We start from the raw sequence: 16,270 nt of genomic DNA on the forward strand, positions 1-16,270 counted from the left end.
TAAACCTATTGTTGAAATTAGATTTTTGAAGGCAGGAAAAGCAGAAGATGGATAAAGTAAAAGTTATTACCTTTTTTTATGATAATTTTTTTATTATTTTATACAGATTGTAACAGATGGATCTAAAGATCTATTCAAAAAAAAAAAAAGTAGGCATAGGAGTATACGTTCTAAGATTTTAGACAAAAATAAGTTTAAGAGTAAGTGACAAATTGTCAGTTTACTCTACAGAATGAGCTGCAATGTTTTGAACAGGAATGGTTTGCAATTGCAGTAATTTGAACAGATTAAGTCAAATGGGATTGTAATTTGCTCAGATTCCTTTACAAAATGGCACATATCGGGATAGTATGAAACGGCAAGTTAGCAAAAGAAGCATTAAAGAAAAACATGGTGGATATTAAGGTACCGGGAAGATAAAATCAGTGATTAACAGGAAAATAATAAGATTGTGGCAACAAGTTGTGAAAATAGTAGCACTATTATAATATTGGAAAAAGAGCAGTTTTATGAAGGCACAGAAAGGAAGAGGTATTGATTTCTAGATTAAGGATGGGGCACAGGACTAAATTTAACACTTGTTTTAATAGAGAAGCATGGAAATGTGTATTGAATGTGATGTTTTAGAAACAGTAGAACATGTGCTTTTTAAATGTACTGTAGTAAAATATGATGATCAGTGTATAATAAGTCTTTTTAGCAATATAAAGAATAGGTCAGCGAGTGTCTTGGACATTTTGGTAAAGGGTTTGAGTGATAATCAGATATATATGGCGGTTTTAACATTTTTAGAACGTCTAGACAACAGGATTTAGGACTAGTGTATGATGATCATGGATCATGATGCTTTTGCCCATCTCAGAGGTTGAGGAGCAAAAGCTGGAGAAGCTGAACATACAGCACCAGCTGAAGCATGCACTCTGATCCTCTGAGTGGGTGGGGCATTAAAATTGTATTAAATTGCATTTAAATTAAAGGTGCTGTATGAAAGTTTTTGACTCTACTAAAGCATAAAAATACCATAATATGTTTGCAGATATTTAAGTAAGATGCTAAGTTAACATACTTATTTATCTGAAAAACAATGCAGCCGTTTTTTTTCTTTAGAAAACGTGTGTTCTGGGCCAGAATGTCTGTAGTTGTTTGGGTTTGTGAAACCGCGTACTGCCAGTTTACCCGTAATTTGAAACATGGGTTGCCAGTTGGTGGAAAACACTGCGTATTTCATTTCATTCATCGTCAAGTGTGCTCATTACTGTTTACGTGTCAATTTGGCAACCTGTACCAAGTCTGAAGAGGTGGGACCGGGTTCAACCACTTGGTGTAATTAATTAATTTTAAAAAAGCAACACGATTCATCACCCATGGGAGTAAGTTATAGGCTAATACTCAGGAGCGAACGGCCACTGACGAAGGAGATGAACGAAGGTCGCGTGGGTTTGGAACAGCATAAGGGTGAGTAATTAATGACAGAATTTTCATTTTTGAGTGAACTGTCCCTTTAAGGCTTTGTTATTCATGCACGAATCCATAGCTCTTGATTGGTTCATGATTAGCTCATGTCTTCAATAATCATGAGCTCACGTTTCATTAATTAATTACATAGACAGTAAAAGAAATGGACACAGCGCCCCCATTGGAACGCAACTGAGACAATTTAAGCCCATTTTTAGCGTTTTTTAGCACTTCCGTTTCTGACGCACAGACTCAAATGAAGCTTGATGACGTCAGCAACCTGTCTGACAGATGTAAATCTTCTAGTAGCTGTTTGTGCAAACTGCCATCGTTAATCTTGCAGAGAAGGCGAGCTTAAGCGGGGAGTTCTTTGGCGTGAGTGAGCAGGAGTAAGTATTCTGATTAATTATTTTGTATAGTATTTTAAAATGTAACGCCAGTACGCCATATTAAGTTAGTTGCCTGCGAGCTTCTCCTCCTGTCTGTACGGTAATGCGACAGAGAGTCGAGAGGTTATGACGCAATCGTTAGCCTATTTTTTACAAAAACTTTCTACGGGGCCATAATGTAACATAGAAGGTAATGGAGCCCTTTATACATTGTCGTGTATCTTTAGAATTAAATAATGGACAAACGGAGTCTTTAAACGCCTCAGATGTAAAGTTATTCGCTGTCAAAGTGACGCGAAAATGAATGGGGGTCAATGGGAATGCTAACGCAAGTGAAGTTCTGCTAAAAGATGGCAGCACGCAGCCGACTTCAACTTCCGGTCGACTTCCTTGCCGCCTGATTAATTATTGGGAAATCTTGTTTAGCAACTTTCCTATGTATGACGCATTCATTTCAAAATACGAAGGAAATGTTTTGGCGCTCTTGTTGCCTCTTGTCGACTCACTTCTCAAGTATTGTGAGTAACTGTTACAGAGATTCACGTGCACATAGACATGTTTAATGAGAGTAGATCGTTGTGAAACCGAAGTTTGACCTGAAGTTTATTAACGTTACTAACGTTAGTTAAATATTAAACAAGATTTTTATAGGTCGTGTAAACATGAGATGTGCCCTCGCTGCCATGTCGTTTCGTTAGGGAAATTGTAGAAAGAGAAACGCGGTGTGTTTGATTAAAAAAAAAAAGAGGCAATTAAACAAATAATTTCATCACATGTACTAGATTATGTTAATCATTTGTTTAATCAAGTGTAGTTGGAAGCAAAACGCTGCATTTCTGAAATAGTTTAATATAGTATTTTGTTACATTTCTTGAATTAAAAAATGCACTAATTCACTTTACATTAAAACGTTTTAGTCCTAAAGAAAGGAATAGTACTTTTGAAAAAGATTTATGCCAGTGCCAGTTTATGCCAACATTCACTCATTGCAACATGACTGAGCTCACTTTTATGGGGAGATAACCAAGATACAGTGACGATACGGAGTAATCCATAAATGACAATGATATATTTAAGTATTTTTGTAAGTTGCTAAGTGAGATTTGTCTTTTCAGTACATCACTTACAGTTTTTCCTACTGTTTTCACAGCAGCAAAATGGCAGAATCTTCTGGTGATCAGAATCTCTTTGACTGTCCGATCTGTCTTCATCTTCTGAAGAATCCAGTAACTACAACTTGTGGTCACAGTTTCTGTACAATCTGTCTTAATGAATTCTGGGATCGAAATGATCAGAAGGGCATTTACAGCTGTCCTCAGTGCAGGCAGACATTCAGCCCAAGACCAGCTCTCAACAGAAACACTGTGCTGGCTGAAGCTGTAGAGAAAATGAATAGAGAAGCACCAGAAGCAGGAACAGCCTCTCCTGTCCTGAGTTTTGCTGTGTCTGGAGACGTGGAGTGTGACATCTGCACAGAGACCAAACTAAAAGCCATCAAGTCTTGTCTGGCATGTTTGGCTTCTTACTGTGAATCTCACATTCAAACTCATTATACATCTCCTGCTTTAAAATGGCACAAACTGGTCAATGCCTCACCACATCTACTGGACCAGATCTGCTCCCACCATCATAAGCTGTTAGAGCTGTACTGTTGCAAAGATCAGCAGCTGATATGTATGCAGTGCGCTTTGATCAACCACCAGAACCATAGCATGACTTCACCTGCAGCAGAAAGACAAAAAATACAGGTAAAGTGACTGATTCGTCTGTGTGATACTTTGTATCAGTAAATAAACTGATGCAAAATTTGTCAGTCAAATACATTAAACAGAAAACTTGTCTTTGACATAGATTAAAAAATCTTTCTGAACCGTTATTGCAAACAATATTAGACTAATTATCATAATCGTATTATAATATTGCCAAAAAAAGCACATTAGCCCATAATACCTTTCATTAAAATTCAAAAAAATTAAGGTTGTTTTCACAGCCAGTGTGTCACACACTCTGCTGTTCACTTGGGAACAGGGAAAAGCTTTGTGCATCTTTTCCATAACAGTGCATAGATACATCCGTAGATGTGCTGGGACACAATCATCAGTGATGTTTACTGTGATCATTGGGTGTTTCAGGTCTTTCAATATCAGACAGGCAACCCAGCTGGGGTTTATCAGGGCCCAACTTGTGTCCCAGCATATTATGGAAGTGATATTGAACTATTGCAAATTCAATCATTTGAAAAAAAAATCAGGATGGCCTACAAAAGGAAATGTGTAAGCGAGAGATGAAGGTCCAAGAATTAAGACAAGCTGTGGACTCCCATAAGGTAAGCTGATTGTAACTTGTAGGTAATCATTTTACCACTGTGCAATTTCATTAGTTCCTCAGATTGATGTGCATATGCAGTTGATCTGGACTGTAGACAGCTGTATTATTGTGCTTTTTAGAATAGTACTGTATAGTTATATTATAGTACAATAATGTACAATTATTACTAAGTTTAAGTGAATTATACTCCATTATAGTTTTCTAATTAATGTGTCCTTAAACTGATTTGAGAAAAGTAAAAATTTTCATCTAACAGTGCTCTGCAGAGGCAGCAGTGGAGCACAATGAGAAGATGTTTACGGAGCTGATCAGGTACATGGAGAAAATACGAGCTGATTTAACAAAGATGATCAGGATTCAGGAGAAAGCAGAAGTAAGCAGAGTTGAGGAGCTCATACTTGCACTGGAGAAGGAGATCAGTGACCTGAGAAACAGACATGATGAACTGGGGCAGCTTTCACTGATAGAGGATGACATCTATGTCTTTCAGGTAACTGATTATCTATTTAAGTTTGTTCTGACTCTTTGGTTTGTTTGCTGGGTCTGAAATCGACTTTCATCCTACCCCACCTTCTCTGCCCCATAAACTCTCTTCACATTGTGTATTTGATTTTGAACCAATACACATCTATGTGAGCACCATTGTGAGTAGCTGGTTACATATGTATGCCAGTAATGCTTTGGGAGTGGGAGTGTTTAGTATCAGAGGCATTGAAGTGTTACTATTCAAGTTTTAATTGAAAAATAAATATATACACTATACTCCTATTTACATTCAGTGAACATTGATGGGTTCTAATTCTTGGTTTGCACTTTATTCAAACAGGATGTATGCCTGACAGTTGCTCATTAAAAAAGAAAAAGTTTGTACCGTAATCGTTGTTGTGGTTAAATGATTTTGTTATTTGGCAGACAGAGTGGTAATGTTTTAAATCCTGTAGGGAAAGGAATCTTATTAATCTACAGCCTTGGTCTAAGACATCATTAAAATCTATGAACAGCTGTAGTTACAACCCTGTGCTAACAAACTATATTAATGGGTCATTCAAGGGCTTGGCAACAAATCACGATGAGAAGATGCCAGCTTTAGAGATTCAGTCACCGTTTAGTTCATTTGCAATCTAACGGATGAAATCTAATCTATATATTTTTTTTTTTTCCCAGAATTTCTCCTCTCTTTCCCACTACCAGTATTCAGACTTGTGCAACACTTCTGTCAGCCAACGACTGACATTTGAGGAAATAGAAAAAGTCATCAGTGAGCTAAAAAGCCAAATGGATGATCTCTGTGAACAAGACATTGTGAGGATATCAGAGAAAGGTGAGAGATCTCGAAGATGTTCGTTTGTGTATTGTGTATTGTTTTTTTTTACCTTTTTTTTTTTCTTTTTTTCTTGGCTTTGACCATAAACTTTGAAGCCAAAATTGTAAATCATCATTTAAAATTTATACCAAAAGGTATACAATATGCAGGCAGATTGTAAAAAATCATGTTTATCTTTTCAGTTTCCACTGTCCATGTAATGGTGAATAAAAAGAACATAAAAAATTGTAAGTTAACATTCTTTTTCTTTTTTTTTTCTTTTCTCACATGACAAACAAAAACACTATACTTGTGTGTGTATATATACAAGAATATATATACGTAATGTTTTGTTTTTGTTTAGATTTGCCATCTCAACCCAAGACCAGAGAGGAGTTCCTTGTATGTAAGTTGCTTTGCAATTGTGGATAAATGTGTGCAGAATGCATATGCACAATTATGAGTGGATTCCAATCCTGGAGAGGCTTTTGTTAAACCATAATTAAAAAAAAAAACACCCAAATCCAATTAATTGACAGATTAATCCGAGATCTGCATGAGGGGAAAACAAATGTGTGTAATACAGTTTTATTTTTATCAACAGATTCCGTTGATCTGAATCTGAGACCTCCAGCCTCCTCTTCGCTCTCTGTGAAGCACAACAAATCTGTGCTAAAGTGTTATAATGATTGCTTGGGTTATGAGAAATATTATCAGGTTTTGTGTAAAGTGAAACTATCTGGCCGCTGTTATTTTGAAGTTAAGTGGGAAGGAGCATGTTGCTCTATTGCATTCTCATATGACATCAGTCCTACAAGTTTTGTCTTTGGATCTAATAAAAGATCTTGGAAATGTGACTTTCCACTATCTAATCTTCGTGTGCAGCACAATAGCCAGCAGGCTGACATTCCCTTGGTCTCCAAAATTGGAGTGTTTCTTGATCAAGCGGCAGGAACTGTGTCTTTTTACAATGTCTCTGATGAAATGACTCTCCTGCACAGAATGAAGACCACATTCACTGCCCCCCTCTACCCAGGGTTTTCTTTTCATAATTTAAAAAATGACTCGTCAGTGACAATTTGTGATCTTTTAAAGCTAAACAAGTAAATCTAATTTGCGCTGACGGTGACAATTAGTGAATGGACACATATTTCTGCTGCTAATTGTCAAATTATGTGTTCTCATACAGTATTGGTAAATTCTTTAATTATGGAGTTAATTTTAGGAAATTGGAAAGATTTTTTTTTTTTTGTACCTTTTGTTTTGTACTCTACCCAGTTTTTAGATCTGTATTACAAAATAACAATTAAAGATATTTAACCATTCTCAAAACTTTCTAACTTGATTTTGCAGAGCACGTTGGAATATATTCATTTTGCAGATGGCTTTATCTCGGGTGACATGCAAATCAGGAATATTATGAGAACCAGCAAGTGATTATAAAAGGACAGTAAGATTTGAAGCCTTAAGTTAGAGAGAATAATGTTAAATGGCAGTGGCAGGTGCTGTTTGACCTTTTTAACCTCTACTTGCATTATGCATGTGGGGTTTTCTATTTCAAAAGACCAAGGCCAAAACTTGTGTGTGTGTGTGTGGGTCAAAGTTTAAGAATGCCTGGATTACTGAGGCATCCAGATACAAAGGGAAAAGCTCGATAAAGACATTTAAACCTGCTTTCTTCTAAACAGCACATCTCTCCCACCCCCCACACGCACAGACACTGGTTGTGGTCTGCTTCATTTAGAGTATGTAATAAGTGTGGCAGATGTCAGCAGGGGTCATACTAAACCTCCTTTATGCAGTCAGCTTTCTTATTTTAGCTCTAAAATGCTAAATGTGGACATTGAGACATTTATGTATTACAGGTGCAGGTCATATAATTAGAATATCATCAAAAAGTTTATTTCACTAATTCCATTCAAAAAGTGAAACTTGTATATTGTATTCATTCATTACCCACAGACAGATATATTTCAAATGTTTATTTCTTCTAATTTTGATGATTATAACTGACAACTAAGGAAAATCCCAAATTCAGTATTGCAGAAAATTAGAATATTGTAAAATGTTTCAATATTGAAGCCACCTGCCACACTCTAATCAGCTAATTAACTCAAAAGACCTGCAAATCCTTTAAAGGGTCTCTCAGTCTAGTTCTGTAGGCTACACAATCATGGGGAAGACTGCTGACTTGACAGTTGTCCAAAAGATCAATCAATCAATCACCTTTATTTATATAGTGCTTTAAACAAAATGCATTGCGCCAAAGCACTGAACAACATTCATTTGGAAAACAGTGTCTCAATAATGCAAAATGATAGTTAAAGCCAGTTCATCATTGAATTCATTGATGTCATCTCTGTTCAGTTGAAATAGTGTCTGTTTTAATTTGCAATCAAGTCAACGATATCGCTGTAGATGAAGTGACCCCAACTAAGCAAGCCAGAGGCGACAGCGGCAAGGAACCGAAACTCCATCGGTGACAGAATGGAGAAAAAAACCTTGGGAGAAACCAGGCTCAGTTGGGGGGCCAGTTCTCCTCTGACCAGACGAAACCAGTAGTTCAATTCCAGGCTGCAGCAAAGTCAGATTGTGCAGAAGAATCATCTGTTTCCTGTGGTCTTGTCCTGGTGCTCCTCTGAGACAAGGTCTTTACAGGGGATCTGTATCTGGGCTCTAGTTGTCCTGGTCTCCGCTGTCTTTCAGGGCAGTAGAGGTCCTTTCTAGGTGCTGATCCACCATCTGGTCTGGATACGTACTGGATCCGGGTGACTGCAGTGACCCTCTGATCTGGACACAGACTGGATCTGGTGGCCACGGTGACCTCGGAACAAGAGAGAAACAGACAAATATTAGCGTAGATGCCATTCTTCTAATGATGTAGAAAGTACGGTGTTATGTGAAGTGTTCCGGTTCCAGTTTACCTAATTAATGCAGCCTAAAAATCCTTTAACGGATTTGGATATTAAAAGCATATTAGTATGTTATGTGTATGCCAGGTTAAAGAGATGGGTCTTTAATCTAGATTTAAACTGCAAGAGTGTGTCTGCCTCCCGAACAATGTTAGGTAGGTTATTCCAGAGTTTAGGCGCCAAATAGGAAAAGGATCTGCCGCCCGCAGTTGATTTTGATATTCTAGGTATTATCAAATTGCCTGAGTTTTGAGAACGTAGCGGACGTAGAGGAGTATAATGTAAAAGGAGCTCATTCAAATACTGAGGTGCTAAACCATTCAGGGCTTTATAAGTAATAAGCAATATTTTAAAATCTATACGATGTTTGATAGGGAGCCAGTGCAGTGTGGACAGGACCGGGCTAATATGGTCATACTTCCTGGTTCTAGTAAGAACTCTTGCTGCTGCATTTTGGACTAGCTGTAGTTTGTTTACCAAGCGTGCAGAACAACCACCCAATAAAGCATTACAGTAGTCTAACCTTGAAGTCATAAATGCATGGATTAACATTTCTGCATTTGACATTGAGAGCATAGGCCGTAATTTAGATATATTTTTGAGATGGAAAAATGCAGTTTTACAAATACTAGAAACGTGGCTTTCTAAGGAAAGATTGCGATCAAGTAGCACACCTAGGTTCCTAACTGATGACGAAGAATTGACAGAGCAACCATCAAGTCTTAGACAGTGTTCTAGGTTATTACAAGTAGAGTTTTTAGGCCCTATGATTAACACCTCTGTTTTTTCTGAATTTAGCAGTAAGAAATTACTCGTCATCCAATTTTTTATATCGACTATGCATTCCATTAGTTTTTCAAATTGGTGTGTTTCACCGGGCTGCGAGGAAATATAGAGCTGCGTATCATCAGCATAACAGTGAAAGCTAACACCATGTTTCCTGATGATATCTCCCAAGGGTAACATATAAAGCGTGAAGAGTAGCGGCCCTAGAACTGAGCCTTGAGGTACTCCATACTGCACTTGTGATCGATATGATACATCTTCATTCACTGCTACGAACTGATGGCGGTCATATAAGTACGATTTAAACCATGCTAATGCACTTCCACTGATGCCAACAAAGTGTTCAAGTCTATGCAAAAGAATGTTGTGGTCAATTGTGTCAAACGCAGCACTAAGATCCAATAAAACTAATAGAGAGATACACCCACGATCAGATGATAAGAGAAGATCATTTGTAACTCTAAGGAGAGCAGTTTCAGTACTATGATACGGTCTAAATCCTGACTGGAAATCCTCACATATACCATTTTTCTCTAAGAAGGAATATAATTGTGAGGATACCACCTTTTCTAGTATCTTGGACAGAAAAGGGAGATTCGAGATTGGTCTATAATTAACTAGTTCTCTGGGGTCAAGTTGTGGCTTTTTTATGAGAGGCTTAATAACAGCCAGTTTGAAGGTTTTGGGGACATGTCCTAATAACAATGAGGAATTAATAATAGTCAGAAGAGGACCTATGACTTCTGGAAGCACCTCTTTTAAGAGCTTAGATGGTATAGGGTCTAACATACATGTTGTAAGTTTAGATGATTTAACAAGTTTATACAATTCTTCCTCTCCTATAGTAGAGAATGAGTGGAACTGTTCCTCAGGGGGTCTATAGTGCACTGTCTGATGCGAAACTGTAGCTGACGGCTGAATGGTTGCAATTTTATCTCTAATAGTATCGATTTTAGAAGTAAAGTAGTTCATAAAGTCATTACTGCTGTGGTGTTGGGAAATGTCAACACTTGTTGAGGCTTTATTTTTCGTTAATTTAGCCACTGTATTGAATAAATACCTGGGGTTATGTTTGTTTTCTTCTAAAAGAGAAGAAAAGTAATCAGATCTAGCAGTTTTTAATGCTTTTCGGTAGGATATGCTACTTTCCCGCCAAGCAATACGAAATACCTCTAGTTTTGTTTTCCTCCAGCTGCGCTCCATTTTTCGGGCTGCTCTCTTTAGGGTGCGAGTATGCTCATTATACCATGGTGTCAAACTGTTTTCCTTAACCTTTCTTAACCGTAAAGGAGCAACTGTATTTAAAGTGCTAGAAAAGAGAGAGTCCATAGTTTCTGTTACATCATCAAGTTGTTCTGAGGTTTTGGATATGCTAAGGAATTCGGATACATCAGGAAGATAACTTAAAAAGCTGTCTTTTGTGGTAGAAGAGATGACCATTGACACCTTGCACAAGGAGGGCAAGACACAAAAGGTCTTTGCAAAAGAGGCTGGCTGTTCACAGAGCTCTGTGTCCAAGCACATTAATAGAGAGGTGAAGGGAAGGAAAAGATGTGGTAGAAAAAAAGTGTTCAAGCAATAGGGATAACCGCACCCTGGAGAGGATTGTGAAAGCAAACCCATTCAAAAATTTGGGGAAGATTCACAAAGAGTGGACTGGAGCTGGAGTCAGTGCTTCAAGAACCACTACACACAGACATCTTGCTAGCCACTCTTGAACAACAGACAACATCAGAAGCATCTCAAGACAAAAAGCACTGGACTGCTGCTGAGTGGTCCACAGTTATGTTCTTTGATGAAAGTAAATTTTGCATTTCCTTTGGATATCAGGGTCCCAGAGTCTGGAGGAAGAGGAGAGGCACACAATCCACGTTGCTTGAGGTCCAGTGTAAAGTTTCCACAGTCAGTGGTGGTTTGCGGTGCCATGTCATCTGCTGGTGTTGGTCCACTGTGTTTTCTGAGGTCCAAGGTCAAAGCAGCCATATACCATGAAGTTTTAGAGCACTTCATGCTTCCTGCTGCTGACCAACTTTATGGAGATGCAGATTTCATTTTCCAGCAGGACTTCGCACCTGCACTCAGTACCAAAGCTACCAGTACCTGCTTTAAGGACCACGGTATCCCTGTTCTTAATTGGCCAGCAAACTCGCCTGACCTTAACCCCATAGAAAATCGATGGGGTATTATGAAGAGGAAGATGCGATATGCCAGACCCAACAATGCAGAAGAGCTGAAGGCCACTATCAGAGCAACCTGGGCTCTCATAACACCTGAGCAGTGCCACAGACTGATCGACTCCATGCCATGCCGCATCGCTGCAGAAAATTGAGGCAAAAGGGGCCCCAACTACGTATTGAGTGCTATACATGCTCATACTTTTCATGTTCATACTTTTCAGTCGGCCAAGATTTCTAAAAATCCTTTCTTTGTATTGGTCTTAAGTAATATTCTAATTATCTGAGATACTGAATTTGGGATTTTACTTAGTTGTCAATTATAATCATCAAAATTAAAATAATAAAGCATTTGAAATATATCAGTTTGTGTGTAATGAATGAATATAATGTACAAGTTTCACTTTTTGAATGGAATTAGTGAAATAAATCAACTTTTTGATGATATTCTAATTATATGACCAGCACCTGTATAAACAATAATCATGGCTTTCTGTAAAGCTTCTTTGAAACAATGTGTGTAATGAAAAGTACTATGCAAATACAATTTAATTGACAAACTGTAAAACACATTGACATAAAGTGAATTGTTGCGGCACTACTTTTTTACAACAGCAAGAACTATAAACAAAACCTATATATTTTTTAAGGATTATACATGTAATATTATACTAGTAGTGTGTAGGGAGAAAAATCCCAAGTATACATACGTGGCAAATTGAGACGAAAAGTAAACCTGTGTGTTAGTGTACAGCTACACCTGCTGGTCAAATGAGAGATTAGATTCCCTCTATGTGGCTCACTCTCTTCTTTGTCTCACACACTGTTTTGAACGAGATCACCAGTTAAGGCTTTTGTGAGATTCTCTCCATTTCTCAAAAGAGCCTGGGGTTGTACAAATCTGCATAAATTATAATCTTTTCATATTCAAATAAGGCCCGGTGGTCATTAAACCCATGAAGGGTTAATGATGAGAGAAAACTCATTAAGGCCAGGCCAATTAAACTGCACAAGAGTCCCTGCAGAAGAGCTCTGTGTAAAGGAGGGCAATTAAAGACTAATTAGGAAGAATGTTCTTAATTAATTCCAAAAGGGCACAAGATTGTGAGACCTCCCATATGATTGTGACTGTTATAAAAAATAATAATACTGTGTATCTATGTAGAACACATGTACAGTACATCTTCATTTCCTTTGCCCAGTTCTCAGAAAATGGGTCACCATCAAAGAGTAACTGGAAAATAGACACATTATGAAATATTTCTGCTCAGAGGCCATTAGAATTAACCACCAGGGATTTTTACTTTATAGCAGCTGTCCTGACATGCTGTACAGACTGATATACTGCATGATTTTAATAAGATGATTATAGGATGAGATATCAAGCGTGATCTCACAGCTCCCAGTTTGATAAATTAATTTGAAAACAGATCTGACTGAGACACTTCTTCATTACATGAATTAGAAGATCTTCCATAACTAGCTATTGTTTTACCCTGTTTGAAATTTACGATTTGAAATCAGTATATTCCCAGATAAACTGCTTTTGACTAACAAAATGTAAGAATGACTTAATATCCTGCTGACAATGAACTACTAAAGGCATCTAAGCACCACATAAGAATGTATTCTGTGTTTACAAGTTTGGTTGAAATATGTAAAAATCTAAAACGTGAGAAGTTTACATTAGAGATAAAATCTCGATTTTTCAACAATGATGCTACTTATACCCTTTAAAAAAAAGTATTAAACGCATCTGTTTTTACTTAAAAAAATAATAATAATTCAACAAACTAATGATATGCCCTCTCAAGTGGTTATGAAGGGTATTACTGAGATACATAGTTTGAGCACATCAGAACTTGTATATAAAATAAGAGCGAAATCTGGGACGTGAATTATTTCAGTGTAATTCATTTCGTTTTTACTTTGCATCTTTTGTGGTAATGAAAGCTCTAAATTAGGATTATCTATAAAATGCTAAAATCGCAATGTTGTGGATTTACATTTATTTAACATTATCTTTGTGGTAGATATATAAAATATGCCATTATTTTTGAGTTTGACATATATAATTTTTGTTATCTCAGTGACACAGTTCAATGTGACATATTTGTGCTGGAATCATGAAATTATTTATCGTAAAGACAGTAATTTACATCGTAACACTGCATGATTATGTGGGCAGGTAATAATTGGCTTTTGCGTAAAAGACTGACCGTAATACTGCATTTTGAAGCCAGACAATTTAAAATCCTACTTAAAAGACACTTCTATGTTCACACACACTATTAAGTTAATCCATATACAGACGTGCAGACACACACATTCTGAAGTCAAAACAGCTGCTCTATTATTGCAGGACCCACCTTCACAGATCTCTCTAAGCACAGAGAGACGCTGCGTCTGTAATGGTGAGGTTTTAATGAATGATACTGTACTTCAGTGGATGTATGGTGAGTGTGTGGGTCTTTGATGCAGTGTTGGAGACATTATGTCTAGCAGTGTTTAAAGCGGTAATGCTTAGGTGAAGGTTGAATCAGTGTGATCCACCTGTCCTGTGTGGGCTTGTCATCTATAAGCCTAAAAGAAAAGCAAATGATCCCCTGCAAAGCCCTGGACAATAATAAAAAAAACATATTGGTTTATATCAGTAGTTAGTTTCCGCAGCGTTGTTCTGATAGATGGGCAACTGGAGTAAAACAATACTAAATGCAAAAATAAAATGACAGTAAGCATAATGCTTGTTTACAATGACAAAATAATTGTATCATCTTAAAAAAAAAAAAAAACAGAAAACACTATTTCATATTGATGTTTACTTCAAATGATGTGCTTTGAATCAAATTACAGTATAATTTAGTTTATATATATATATATATATATATATATATATATATATATATATATATATATATATATATATATATATATATATATATATATATATATATAAAATGCATTTTATAAGACGATTCTTCTATTCGATGATGTTAAACGGGTTTTTTGGCCAACACTTTAAATGATTGTAAATTAAATATTATTGGAGTAGATTTTGTTTTACAAAACAAACAAACAAACAAATAATTTTCCATGTTCAATTCAGTATACTATTTTTTGTGTGTGTTTTTTATTATTATTTGTGAAATTTACTAGCAATTTCTCATTAAAAATAGGTAAATCGTACAAATTAAATAATAATAATAATACAAATAGAAAAAAATTAGAACAGAAAAAAACACTTTTTAAAAAAAGTGTGAATACAGCAAGGAACATCATATTATATCTTCTGGATGAATGGTGAATTATATCAAAACATCAATATGTTTTCCAGTATACACTAAATGAAAGTGTATGGACTACTTACACCACACCCATTTGTGCATACTGAACATTTTTATTCAAAACCATCATCCTGAAACCATCATTTTGCTGCTATAACAGCTTCCTCACTTCTGGGAAGGCTTTTCGCTGCATGTCAGAACGCAGCTGTGGGTTTGCTACAATTCAAACACAAGCGCATCCGTGAGATTAGGTGGTGATGTTGGGTGATGAGTCCTGGTTCACACTATTCACAGGGATTCAGGTCAAAGCTTTAAAAGGTTCTTCCATGCCAGATTCTTTAAATAAAGTCTTTATGGATCATGCTTGGAGCACTGAAGATATTAACCCTCCATGATGAGTTCGCAAGGTAACAGGATATCTCTACCATGACATCAGAGCATTCTTTTGACATGATGCCACTAAGCTGCCACATTATCAGTTCATATGAGAATCTGAAAATGATCAATCACAGACCGGCATGTTTATCTTCCGAGAGACAAGATGCTCACAGGAGCTTCTGAAACACAAACCACCGTGAATCTGAGCTGCGCCAAAGATCTGAGGCATCAAAGACAAACAGATCAGGCTCTGTCAACAAAGTTGACTCCATTTAGAACCGATTCCAGAACTTGGAGTTGTGATGTCACAAAGAGCTCTCGGAGAACTCTGGAGTGTTCTGTGCTTACAGTAAACAAAGATAAGAGCCATTCTCCTCTCCTCTTGTTTGACTAGAGTTTTTCTCTCTTCTGTTCTTCTTTGATTGATAAGATCTGCCCAGGCATTACTTTTGGCATTAGATGTGAGTGTGCACTTTGTAGTCTTCTTGACATGTAGGGACCAGGCTTTCCTCTTTTTTGACGCTCTCGCTCTTCTTTTCCAGGGAAATTAATACTAGGATCATGCAGATGAAAGGATTATTGCCCCACATATAAAGATATGCCCTCCAACATCATGTCAAGGTTCAGGAATTTGTATCATTCATGCAAAACTTGGAATGTGATTTGGCATGGGATTGTACAGGCTGAGATTTACCATGGAAGAGGGAGAGTGATATGACCTTGACTCTGTGTGTGTTTTCCTGTGCTGCTAAACTAAGCTGTGAAGTGTTTGGAACAGAATGGAATGTCTGTGGAATTCCCCTCGATTCGTGTAGTAGGCCTACCTTTGACAGATTTGCTACAGTGAGTTTTTTCTCTCATTCTCTTCTATCGCAGGAAATGTTACCTCATACAAAAAAAATACCTCAATGTGTGAAACACAATTGCACAGGATCTTTCCCTGCCCGAGAACATTTCTAAAAGTTCTCTTGTTCCTGTTCGAAAAAACATGAGAACCCGAGAGGAGTGTGCTAGAAGTGATTAAAGAAAATCTTAACATGTCTTAACAAGAGAGAAAAACATGTTCAAGCATCAGGTAATAAGTGAAAGTAGATGCCTTTGAATAGCACGGTATGGCTTAAGAGGGACTTCATTCAGTATAAGGTTTTCTGGAAAAAAAAATCGTTTTTATTAAGATTAGTTAAGCTATTTAATATGAGTAAGACCAAAATCATTGAAATTGGAACCAACAGCAACATTTAAAATATGATATTGCAACTCA

At 36.9% G+C, this 16,270-nt stretch overlaps 1 protein-coding gene and 1 pseudogene across 2 annotated transcripts in view; both read left to right on the forward strand.

The window, feature by feature from the left end:
* Positions 1-2,993: 2,993 nt before the first annotated feature.
* On the forward strand, positions 2,994-6,712 carry LOC113057510 (E3 ubiquitin/ISG15 ligase TRIM25-like; annotated as a pseudogene).
* An 8,996-nt stretch (positions 6,713-15,708) lies between these two features.
* The window catches only part of jag2a (jagged canonical Notch ligand 2a), a 41,802-nt gene continuing 41,240 nt past the window's right edge, over positions 15,709-16,270 (forward strand). For both annotated transcript variants that reach the window (XM_026223562.1, XM_026223564.1), the window contains exon 1: positions 15,709-15,852. In XM_026223562.1, coding sequence (XP_026079347.1) covers positions 15,724-15,852 — 129 coding nt within the window. In that variant the 5' untranslated portion in view covers positions 15,709-15,723. The remainder of the gene's footprint in view (positions 15,853-16,270) is intronic.

The sequence above is a fragment of the Carassius auratus genome, chromosome 38, assembly GCF_003368295.1.
Source record: "Carassius auratus strain Wakin chromosome 38, ASM336829v1, whole genome shotgun sequence".
NCBI lineage: Eukaryota > Metazoa > Chordata > Actinopteri > Cypriniformes > Cyprinidae > Carassius > Carassius auratus.